Below are 12,390 nucleotides of genomic sequence, written 5' to 3'. Positions count from 1 at the left end.
CTCTATATATATATATATATATATATATATATGTGTGTGTGTGTGTGTGTGTGTGTGTGAATTTAATAATTTTGTCATTTAATAATTTAACTTTTCATGTTGCTTTGTGTTAACTTTGTTTGCCTAGCGAGTTGGCTCACATGCACCACGAGTCACATCCTTCAACACTTTCCATTCTTTATGCTTTTTTGGAGATATTTTGCTTTATACGAGGTGGAGTGTAGGGATGTGGGGATGAGCGTATGACCATGTGGATTAGAACGTCACTATATGAGAGCTAGGAGTAAGCCGCTACAGGCGGCTGAGGTTCTATTCCTGATTATCTTTGCTCCTAAAAATTAAAAACTGTTACACAAAGTGTGTAAGATGACACATTCATGAATATAGCAATAATTTCTTTCAATATAGAATTTTCACTTTATTTGAAGACAACTCTTTAATGAAAGATATATTCATTGTATCTCTATGGTACCAACAATCTCTCAGTACATTTTCCACAAAAGTGTTCTAACCTACAATTTATTTTAATAAACATGCGATCCATTCGTTCCACACAAAGTGTGTAAGATGACACATTCATGAATATAGCAATAATTTCTTTCAATATAGAATTTTCACTTTATTTGAAGACAACTCTTTAATGAAAGATATATTCATTGTATCTCTATGGTACCAACAATCTCTCAGTACATTTTCCACAAAAGTGTTCTAACCTACAATTTATTTTAATAAACATACGATCCATTCGTTAATCACATATACTGTATGTAAAGCCTTATGAATTACAAATAGAGTTCAACCAACCTTTTGCAACCTTTCAACTATATGATGGTTATCAACGAAGGCCGCAGACCAGTTAGAGAGTAACTTGACAGCAATCACTACCTAAACAGATTGGTATCAACCGTTTGGCAAACCCTTGTGAATACACATCATGTTATTTACTAATTTTTATTATATGAACATTTTATGTTACTATATTTCAGCTAATTTCAATAAAATGTATAATAATTATGCATATGTCAGTTTGTTTGGAGAACATTAAAGTTAGGGTATTACTAGTATTACTATTGCATCTTCTTTATATATATATATATATATATATATATATATATATATATATATATATATATATATGCACACACAAACAACCGTGGTCATGTATTCTGTTAAAAATGTGTACATATTACTTTGTTACTTTCATAACTAATAAGCGCATTGCATAGGTCAGTTGTACATAATGTACTGTTCTGGAACATCAGAACCCAACCAGTTAATGAAGTGTACATAAAAGCTGCATTATATTATGTAAATGTATGGTGCGCATGAAAATTATAAAAAGCAATCTTAATATGTCAGGGGTTATTTCTCTTGAGTTCTGTATATATCGATGTTACGATTAATACAATGGTATTCTTTCTTTTATAACCACATATTAACAATCGAGTAAAATGACAAAAAAGAGACAGTGATGGTAAATTTGTTATAGTAATAGTAACGCATATCCTGGTTCTGTGAAAACTTGTACATTTAGCATCAGAAACAAAATTAAAAAATAATTATTTTGCTGCAAAAGATAAAAATCATATTTTTCAATTTCTTACAGCAAATTCTAATATTTTACATGATGTTTGGTTCTTCTGTTCTAGAAATGGTGAAGCAATGTTGGACATCGACGTTATTGGCATTAACTTAAAGTAGGACAGGAAAGTTCGTTCTAAGAAAAGGCTGTAATGTTGTATGCATTTACAATTCCCCAATAAAGTTACGTACATATGTATTCATTAGTCAAGCGCAAGGAACCTATTCCTATTTGAATTTAAAGCTAATTTGCTCAATTCGTTTTCCTTCCGGTTTAACAGCAATTATATGATCGAGTTATATATATATATATATATATATATATATATATATATATATATATATATATATATATATATATATATACGAGGGAAAGACTCATAAAGCATATGCTGTACCTGTAGATAAAATGGTCGTAATTTGGGTCATAAGCATCAATTTACCAATTAAAAACATAGGAGTAAAACAAAACTATTTGGCCATAGCTTATACTTTTCTTGCAAACGTATTCTTATATGTAACTGGTATGACATATCGAAAATTAACAAACCTTAGACTCTCTAGTTTTCATTCTATATCTCTCTGTCTCCCTGCCTGTCTCTGACACACACTCTTTCTCAAGATGACTACATATTTACATGTACTACTGCAATAGGTCATATAAGAATTATTAGTCGTACACTTCGTCTAGTAAATCAATGAGAAAGCAAGACTAAGACATATTTTTAAATGGAATATTCATTTTAATATACAAATAGAATAAGTCAAACTGATCAAACTTAATTATTGGAAAAAGTTAATATATACATCAGCATGGCTTATTCTAAAAGAATATATATATATATATATATATATATATATATATATATATATATATATATATATATATATATATATATATATATATATATATATATATATATGTCAATTTGTTTTGGAAACATAAAAGAGTATTATTAGTATTACTATTATTACTAATGCATCTTCACACTCTCTGCATTATGAATTTCTTTTAAAATATCTGTATCACAATGTGGGTATGTGCGGTGTGTGTGTGTGTGCGTGTGTGTGTGTGTGTGTGTGTGTGTGCGTGTGTGTAGGAGGGTTTTTTTGTATGCTGAAGAACAATATGTTTCATAATCGGTGTTAAAGATCACAATTTAACCAGGGGTCAAAACCTATGGTCTCTGAACATTTATGTGTTTTTCCACTAATAGTCCATGCTCGATGAAAAATACCAGAATTGTTGGAAGTTAACATTTGGTTTGCATGTACTCACACCATATGTTGAGTGGACATGATATGAATATAAAAATATTCACACAAACAACAATGAAAGACACACATAAAAGAGCTAATTCGGAAAAAAAGTTTTGCAAGCCAGAAACTGCTAAGCAATTAAGTCCTATAAAGTCCAGTTTCTTTGAAGACGCCATATTATTTTCATGGACATGTGGATGACGTCCGCTCGCACCTTTTGATCACGTCATTCCAGACAAGGTTGGAAGGGCACGGCATGATGTACTTATCTCCATTACTGCAGGACACATACTTGTGACAATCTGGACAGTATTGGTAGTCTCCATCTCTTACCCCAAAACAGGAGTCAACACAGCCTGTAAATAACAAGAAAATCTAGTGGTTTTCTACTACCAAAAATGTCCTTATATTTTATCACACTGCCAAAGATAGAGGAAAATACAACTTGATGTAACAAATATCATTTTCTTGGACCTGAAGTATTTTACCTTGGTAAAAGCATACATAAAAACAAAACTCTCTAAGTTTACAATAATTACTGTTAGTTTATTTAGAATAAGATCTATAACTCTAAATTGTGCTTAGCCTTTAAATTATATATTTACTTATGGCGCATACTTTGCGATTTTAATACAGTATGAAAATGCAACCACGCACTGCAGTTTTACGGACCATTGCCGTGCAAACTTTATTAGACGGCATATATATATATATATATATATATATATATATATATATATATATATATATATATATATATATATATATATATATACGTACCAGATGATAAACTGGAAAGCCAAAAGATAATACACTTATATCTACAGCGCTTGGTTTACTTTTGCTTTTACCTTGTTCCAAAATCAGTAGTAGACATCTTTACTATTTGGAAGATCCAAAATGCTTAAGGTCATGTAAAAAGATATATAGTAATGTAATGTAATAGATAAGTTTGAACAATCTATCACTTTATTCATGCCATTGATACACGTCAGAAATATCGGTTGGAGTAAACCTATAAAAAATGCATATAAACGTTATATTTTGAAACGTTTTAACCTACGTGACCTGTAACGAATAATATTTGTATTCAATATATAGAAGATGACTCCGATATCAAATTTCGTTGGAATACAACACATCACAGAATTTAGAAAGCAAAAATATGAACAATATAATTTAGACAAAATTAAACAAGTCTCATTTATTCATATTTGCAGGAAATGCCAGATACTAATTCCGGATACACTGATAGAGAACTTTGTTTTGGTTCGAGTGAGATGAAACTGTTATATTCAGCAATTTTCACAGCAAAGAGTGGACCTCAAGCAGACGACATACACATCAGGAAGAGAATTAGAAAAACATCAGATGTAAATTTTTTAATCTCCTTTCGAAGCACTGTGAAGTAGCAAACAATTCAATAGCATGGTGTGCTCGAACTCGAGTATGACGTAAGTGTTTTTTATTTTGTAATTCATCCTATGAAAATCTATTAATTGTGTTGAGATTATTGCCACATATCATTCGATATGTTATCTCGCACTGTAGGCATCAGTTGCCGATATAACGCATTATATAAAGTTTAACATCTACACTAGGAGACAACATTTGATTAATTGTTCATATCCTCATATTCCTGTATAGGGAGGTAAAATGAGGCAGTTTTTGTAATAAAGATGTGGGTTGAATGCCGAAGCCGTGCCGGATGCCAAAAGAATGAGATTTATGTTTCCTTTCTTTTTTCATGGCTTTTCTTAGTCCCTTTGTCAGTCAATTTCCTATTCACAATATACTGGGTGTTGTTGCCAAACACAGGATTATGCAATTGAATTCAGTAAAGGCAATTATTGGTTCTTAATTTTGATAGAATCATTCATACTACAAAAAAAAAAAAAACACATTGTAACTAATCATTGAAATAAAATATGGTAATTAAATTTCATGTAATTTACGCCAGTTCTAATACAACAGTATAATTAGAGCAAATAAATACTATTATAGTGTTAATTAAAGAAAATAGGTTTATACTCAACCGATAACATTTATTTAGTTTGAAATTTGGAAATCTCAGAAGCCAATGGCCAATAGATAAATGTTGCTAAGTTAGACAGGGATCGGGAATTTTCTATCTTATAAGCAGATGCAGCGGTATACTTTACTGAAATCGTACCTAACATCGGACGGGCACGTTGTGTGGTTCTTCTGAATAGTATTGACGTTCTTGTTGTTGGTGATACCTGACACGTTGCGGACGTCCACTCGCATTGCTTTATGTTGTCATCCCAGACAAGGTTGGCTGGGCAAGGCATGATGTATTTGTAGCCATTGGAGCATGTCACGTATTTCTGACAGTCTGGACAGTATTGATAGTTTCCATTGCTTTTTCCAGAACACGAATCCACACACACTAGGGATGAACCTGATATAAAAAGGAATCATAACTCTATAAAAATGATAAATTATTTAATGATCTAAGAAGTTGTAGCTAATCCGACGCGTACAGTTTTTTAATATTAGCTGTACTAAATCATCAAAAATAGTCAATGGCATTGATTCCATACTTGTTTCTGTCTTATAACGTGTTCTGCAGATAATTCATAAATCAATCCTTTCTTCATTTCAATATCACTATTAAATTTGTATTCCCAATTTTCTGACCCATAGCAAACAATTCCTCTTCTCATGTTATCAAAAAGTTTGAAAACATCATCTTCACTTCAACGGTCAAGTTGTGTTTGATAATTCACACTGAACGTGGCTGCTTTCTTTCCCTGAGTTGCTAATATCTGCATTGATATTGTCTTAATGAATTTTAGGTAATCAAATAAACCCACATATGTTTAATAAAGCAAAGAGTTTGAAAATACTAAAATTCGTTTTGTCTAATATATCCCCCGTTTTCGAAAACAATGATTTTATTATCTGTCGTGTTATTCATCGGTTGTATCACCAAAACGTTCAATAACATTAAATTGATGCTCGAGACACCCTACTGGAACATCCAAGACTATTGCTGATTACAAATATTATTATTACTTTCTGTAATTAAACAAAATAACAAAGAAACATAATAGTGGCCTTTTATCTAATCTGATTTCAAAACAAGAAGCTAAACTTTAAAGTGTCAGGACTCAACGTTTTGAAATTCTATACATATGTCTTAAAATTATTTAGAATTTTACCCGTTACGATTCTTAGGTAAAATGACAGGCATAATTGTTAATGATGTATTATATCATACTATTTATTGAAATCTATTAATTTGCAATAGAATCTGCTTTTCACATCGGAAATATATTCCCAGCAAAAACTGGAGAATTAGAGACATTGTCATCTGTGAAGAAATCTTTTTCCCAAATCCTGCTTGTAATTCTTGTCTCAGATGGTTGCAATTGTCCAGCCGCAGATGTTGTGTTCAGTATATCAGTCAAGACTTTGGGCAAAGTACTCATAAAGGAAATGCCAATTTATTTGTTTAGATCGCACTTATAATCGCCCTTAAGTATAGGACCAACGATGACTCACCAAAAATTCGTTAGAAACGGTAAGATTGTTTCCGGTGTACGCTGATAAAAGAGAACGGGTATCAGGTAAGGTAACTGAGATTCATTTCCCTTTTTGTACAGAAACGTGTAATAATTGTGTCTTTCTCCAGACGGGGACGGTCCACAGCAACATAATTACTAGAACTCAAAGGATACTTGATTCAATAAAGAATCGCCGTATTTTATTCATACAGATTTTTAGGGTGGGGAGAAAACATATTCTGGTTGCTGCGAATGAAGCGTATCATGTTTTAAATGATTTTAAAATTGTCTAGAGTTGGTTTTCCTTTTGTTTCGTTTGAATTCATTTATTCATTTGGGACTGCTGTGTTTTACGTGTGTGTCGTGCTAGACAATAATGACGATTTATACCCCATATACGACTTGGGATAAGCATCAGCATTTCAGAATCTAAAACGGTCACAAAAGTTCGCAGTGATGACAGTAGGCTATAGCTTTTAACCTAGATCTCTATAGAAAATGCAATAACACAGAGAACAGAGTTTAGGACATTTCATATAGGTTATGAATCTAACCGTGATCAAGCGCAAATATAAGGAAACAACCAACTAATACGACATGTTCGGACAATACAGACATTGATACATCCATGGAAATAACAGAGACAAATTGATGGTAAACGCAGAAACGAAGTATGATATAACTGTCTATTCCAACATAATCTCTACTAGCTTTGATATATTGCAAAATACACTGAGATGTCGTTTTTATTCACATTTGTCAACAATAACGCATAGAAAATAATTTCATTTCTTTGAAATGATGCATTGAAGCAATGCAAATCCTTAACTCCAAACATTATTTCCCTACGGTCAACTTTCATATGTTATGTCCCCAATTATATAACATATGAAGGCTTAATATTTGTGTATGTGTTTGCAGTTCAAATTTACCTACCTTGTGAAAGGTACCCCCACCCCAAACACACACGCGCTCACGAATAAAGGAGTAACCTTTATTTATTTCGTTAAAGGAAATGTTTAAATAGATGCGAAAACTAATAACATTCCATTTGGTTCAATGTAAATGACCTGGTACCCCAATCTTTCAAAATGCATGTTAAAATTGACTGGACATTGATATTAACCAATGTCGGGAAAATATTTATTCCTTTACATAGCACACAGTCTTTGGTACTGTAAATATATTTAATAATAAATAAATTTAAGTCGTCTGAGTCATTCAATGAAATGCATTAATTAATGAAAATGAAGGAGCACTGCAAATGACCGCAACCTATCCATTGCAAGATGTCTCAAAATTACTGACTATTCATGACGTCCTTTCCCGCTTTAGGTTTTGATTTTGAAAAGACGCAGTCGGCAATCTAATCCACATTGCATACTGCATGAAGTGTTGTTAATATTAGACATAATATGTATCTCACATTTAGTTTATATTGGTTACTGTTACTTTTTTTCTGTAACGAAACAAACTGTCTTGTGAATACAATTGCAATATATAATTGCATTGAATGTTCCTCTTGCTAACTCGTCTTTGAACAGTACCTGAATGTTTTGTCATAGAGACAATTTATCATATCTGAAAGATTTTATTTTGTTCTGTTTTCAATCACTGAAATTCATGCATATACATATATATATATATATATATATATATATATATATATATATATATATATATATATATATATGGAATCGCTAAACTTCAACTGATCAGAGCAGGACAATATATATAGGCGTGAATATAACCCTTATTTAATTTTATATTGTTACATATCACAAACATATGCAGATAATAAAACGAAAGAATTTTATTGATACCGGACATATTTGTGCGTAACACATCATGATATATATCCAGTGAGAGAGAGAGAGAGAGAGAGAGAGAGATACACTACCGGTTGTTGGCCGTATGATTGGCGTAGTTCTTCTTACTGACGTTGTCGTTGTTGCTGATGTGGATGCCGTACACGTTGAAGACGTCCACTCGCATCGCTTTATATTGTCATCCCAGACAAGGTTGGCTGCACAAGGCATGATGTATTTATAGCCATTGGAGCATGCCACATACTTCCGACAGTCTGGACAGTATTGGTAGTTTCCATTGCTTTTTCCAGAACACGAATCCACGCACACTATGAATGAAGGTAACATTAAATAGAACTCTAACGCTATACAAATTGCAAATTCATGCCTGATCTAAAGATTTGCAGAAGGTAAGATAGTGTACCATATTTAGTTTTATGTACCTATTTTCAACTGGAAATATGTAGAGGTTTCAATTTTCCTTACAATGTGATTTGTGACTGAATAACAAATCGACATGTGTGTATGTGTGTGTGTGTGTGTGTGAGAGAGAGAGAGAGAGAGAGAGAGAGCATACACTACCTGTTGAAGCAGAATATGTAAGGCTTAATATTGTTACAAGGATGGACAGTGCGATGATATGCAATCTGTCCATTTGTGAATAATGTTGCTCTTAACCGTCACGTCAGTACTTTGAATAACTTGAGCCAAGGCGTTTTCGAGTCGGGTAACACACACACGTATATATATGTATATATATCGCTCCATTGTGTGAGTCTCCAACCAATGCAAATGCGAGAAAAATCTTTTCATATTTGTCAACCTTTTGTCTCTCTATTCAAGGGGATTTTAAATTGGGTGAAGTTTCAGCCGTGATTCGAACCATGAAAAGAATAAATTGATTTAACTACTTCCTTGTTTGTGAGAGCTCTGCATATTAAACTCACAAGGGATTGACATTTGTGTAAATAATATCAACGCTAAATGTGCAGTTTACAGTTAAAAAGTTACCTAGGTAATTTTTAATACACTTCATAGTTAAAAGAGTTTGCGGAGATTAAAAATTAGAACATATTTACGATAGAATGCCAAAGGTAAATATATACGTTATACGACTAATGGCCACGTGCGTAGCCTTTTCGATTGCTGTACATGTTGAAGACTCACTCAGAATATGTATTCAGTTAATTAGTTGATATAATTTTGTTGCTTGATGAATAAGGAATAAATATATTTTGGGAAAACATTCAGCAGGGTCAAATATATAAGAAATGGCTGAATCCGTGTGTACCTCTTAACTGTCAACATATTTAGAATTCAAATAAGCTGATGTAATTTTCTGTAAGCTTGTTCGTGACGCACGCACATCACTTTAAACAGCTATTTGAAAAAGCGTACGTGTATAATGTGCAAGTGTAAAAAATCATTTCTTACTCATTGCAAGGGTTGACAAGATAAACGTTTGGCAGTCTATTTGGCGTCAACAGTGAGTTGTCAGATGATTTGCTTTATAATAGCCCCGAATCTCAAACCGTTTCTGCTGAAAACTATTAATTGTATAAGGAAATAAAATTCTTTGAAGTCTTGTTCTCCAGCTGACATGGTATGGTACCAAAATATGTAATAATGAAATCTATAGCCATAAAGACAGTGCTGCAAAGTTACTTCCAAAACATGGAAAAGCACTAAGTTCATTTTTTACCTGAATGGGCACTAATTGGAAGTTTTCATTAAAGGAGTGAAAAGTTGCTTAGCAACCTTCGACTGGAACATTAAACACATAACTGTGATGCATCAGTTGCCTTCAAACTTAGAATGTGGATGCGCTCAATTAATTCCGCAAATTACTTTTGTACAGTTCGAGAGCAGATAGTCAAATGAGACTTGAAGATGACATATTGAAGTGTGACTTTGACAATGAATAGATGATCCAACATAAATATGCTACATTCATTTAATAGTGATATATAGTTATGCCAAGCCTCATCCCTTTATCTTAAATAACCCTAAAATTAGACTGACAAGGACGGTAGAAAACTTCAAAATACGCCGACAGAGTTTGGGATCTGGTCCTGCCATTGGACCTGCCTGGGTCAGCTACGGTGGTGTATACTTGAGAAGACACTTTATTCCAATTGCAACTTGACTAATTAACATACTTGTATTGCTGCACTGAAAAGCACCAAATCACACCAAACCATGACATTGACTATGAAGGAAAGACACATGCTGTGCACAATGCGCTGATAATAATGACAGATAGTTATAATAAGTTAAAATCCCAAAACAACATTAAAAGCCTCAAATAGAAAAGTATATATATATATATATATATATATATATATATATATATATATATATATATATATATATATATATATATATATATATATATATGGGTAGAACCTCTCGGGGGCACGTCTTGCTCCTTCGGGAGTAGCTCGTCCACCTTTGGTCCCCACCAGGCGCTCAGCTCTCACCTGTGGATACAAGTAACTGTAGCATGCGTAGCGGCAACACCACAGGCAACGGCTTCGATTGGCCGGCTAAACCAGGTTGAGGGTAGTCGACGGGCCTGAAACCCTCGGTGACTTAGGAACTTGCCTATCCTTGCATTCAAAGCCAGCCTCGACAAACTGGGCGGAAGAGATCAACTGAGTGATTCAAAGCCAGAAAGGCGAATCTGCAAACGTTATGTGGAGAGCGCAGGGTATGACAAGTCACTGAAGACGTCATAGCCATGCAATGCAGCCGATGTAGTCCCCAGCCGTGACGAATCTTCGTACCATTGAGTTCCAACAACCAAGGCCGAGAGATTGAGGCTGTCTCTGTGCAAAGGCTGTTTGACTTTAAACTCTCTCAAGCACAGGTTATGTTGTGCACCTATCACTCATCCTCATCATCATACTCATTGTTCCTTACCTGCACCTACCAAAGACCTAAGGCGATGGGCGACTTGCGACACAATAGCTGAAGATGACTACTGGGAGTTGTAGTCAGAGACCTGAACGTAGGCGGCCCTTGGACAGTGGTCGCTCTGTTCTGTACCTAGAGCAGCAGAACAGTTCGGAATCATCCAGGGCGACTAAGCACACCTTTTAAGGATAGCGCTACTCACCCTGCATAGGGAGGGGTTTAGAACAGGTGGCCTAAAATTAGCCTGCCCATCAAAATTTGGCTCGCAAGATCATCCATATCTGCAGTCGAAACTATCAAAGAAAAGACTTCTTATTGTAGAATGGAAAATCCGTACTGTCATTGACAAAGGGAACGTAGCAAGACCTCACAGGAGAACAGCCCTAGTTGCTAAGGAGCTTTCACGCGACAATATCGACATTGCAGCCTTAAGTGAAACCAGGTTCGCAGCTGAGGGTTCTCTGACTGAGCTAGCAAGTGGCTACACCTTCGTCTGGAGAGGAAATGCCCAAAATAAGGATAGGATCCATGGAGTCGGCCTGGCTATCAAATCAAATCTTCTGCAGCTTCCAGACCTGCCAGTTTGTGTCAATGAGAGGCAAAGGAAACTGCGACTACCTATCAGCCACAAACACCACGCAACAATCATCAGCCCCTACGCCCCTACCCTCTCGAGTGCAGTGGAAACCATTGAACAGTTCTATACGGACCTCAGCTCTGTACTTTACTCAGTTCAAGCTGTCTACAAGATCATACTACTGAGGGACTTCAACGTCTGCGTTGGCTGCGATTATGGTCAATGAAAAGGTGTGCTTCGAAAGCACGGTGACGGCAAGATGAACAACAACGGTCTGCTCCTACTCAGCACAATGCTCAGCATTTGACCGCCTAATCACAAATTCAATGTTCATAATGGCGAAAGAATGTATGAACACGTGGATGCACCCCAGACTTCGCCAATAGCACTTAATCCATTATGTAATAGTCATCCAGGTCGATACCCAGGATATTCGCATCACCAAGGCCATGCGAGGAGCGGAACTAACTTAAAGCTGCGCATTGCTCCACATCACCCAAGGCATTCTAAGCTTTTGCGCACAGCCTTCAACATTGTCAAACTTCAGCAACCTTCCATCCAGCTCAAGTTCCAGAAGAGCCTAGATGACAAGCTGTCTACCAACGGACCTATACGTGCAAATGAATCTGACAAATGGAACAGGCTCAGAGGCATGATATGAGAAACACTTATGGCGACTCTGGGCCTCAAGAAGTGAACCCATCAAGACTGGTTCGAC

At 34.8% G+C, this 12,390-nt stretch overlaps 2 protein-coding genes across 2 annotated transcripts; one reads left to right on the top strand and one right to left on the bottom strand.

Annotated features, from left to right (window-relative positions):
• Positions 1-393: 393 nt before the first annotated feature.
• LOC149794007 (chondroitin proteoglycan 2-like) lies at positions 394-8,921 on the bottom strand. Its single transcript, XM_089967941.1, has 4 exons — positions 8,762-8,921; positions 8,272-8,508; positions 5,015-5,263; positions 394-3,197 (listed from the first exon to the last, which is right to left on the bottom strand). Exons 1-4 carry the CDS (start codon positions 8,832-8,834, stop codon positions 3,025-3,027), a joined length of 732 nt encoding a protein of 243 aa, XP_089824067.1. The 5' UTR covers positions 8,835-8,921; the 3' UTR covers positions 394-3,024.
• Positions 8,922-10,873: 1,952 nt separating this feature from the next.
• On the top strand, positions 10,874-11,898 carry LOC149794006 (uncharacterized). The gene is made up of 2 exons (XM_089969080.1): positions 10,874-10,889; positions 11,417-11,898. The coding sequence occupies exons 1-2, from the start codon at positions 10,874-10,876 to the stop codon at positions 11,896-11,898; spliced, it is 498 nt and encodes a 165-aa protein (XP_089825206.1).
• Positions 11,899-12,390: the final 492 nt, after the last annotated feature.

This window comes from Sinohyriopsis cumingii, chromosome 8 (assembly GCF_028554795.1).
Source record: "Sinohyriopsis cumingii isolate HCF-2022 chromosome 8, ASM2855479v2, whole genome shotgun sequence".
Lineage (NCBI taxonomy): Eukaryota > Metazoa > Mollusca > Bivalvia > Unionida > Unionidae > Sinohyriopsis > Sinohyriopsis cumingii.
The sequence above is the reverse complement of the archived record's forward strand: the minus strand, read 5'-3'. Positions and strand labels throughout refer to the sequence as shown.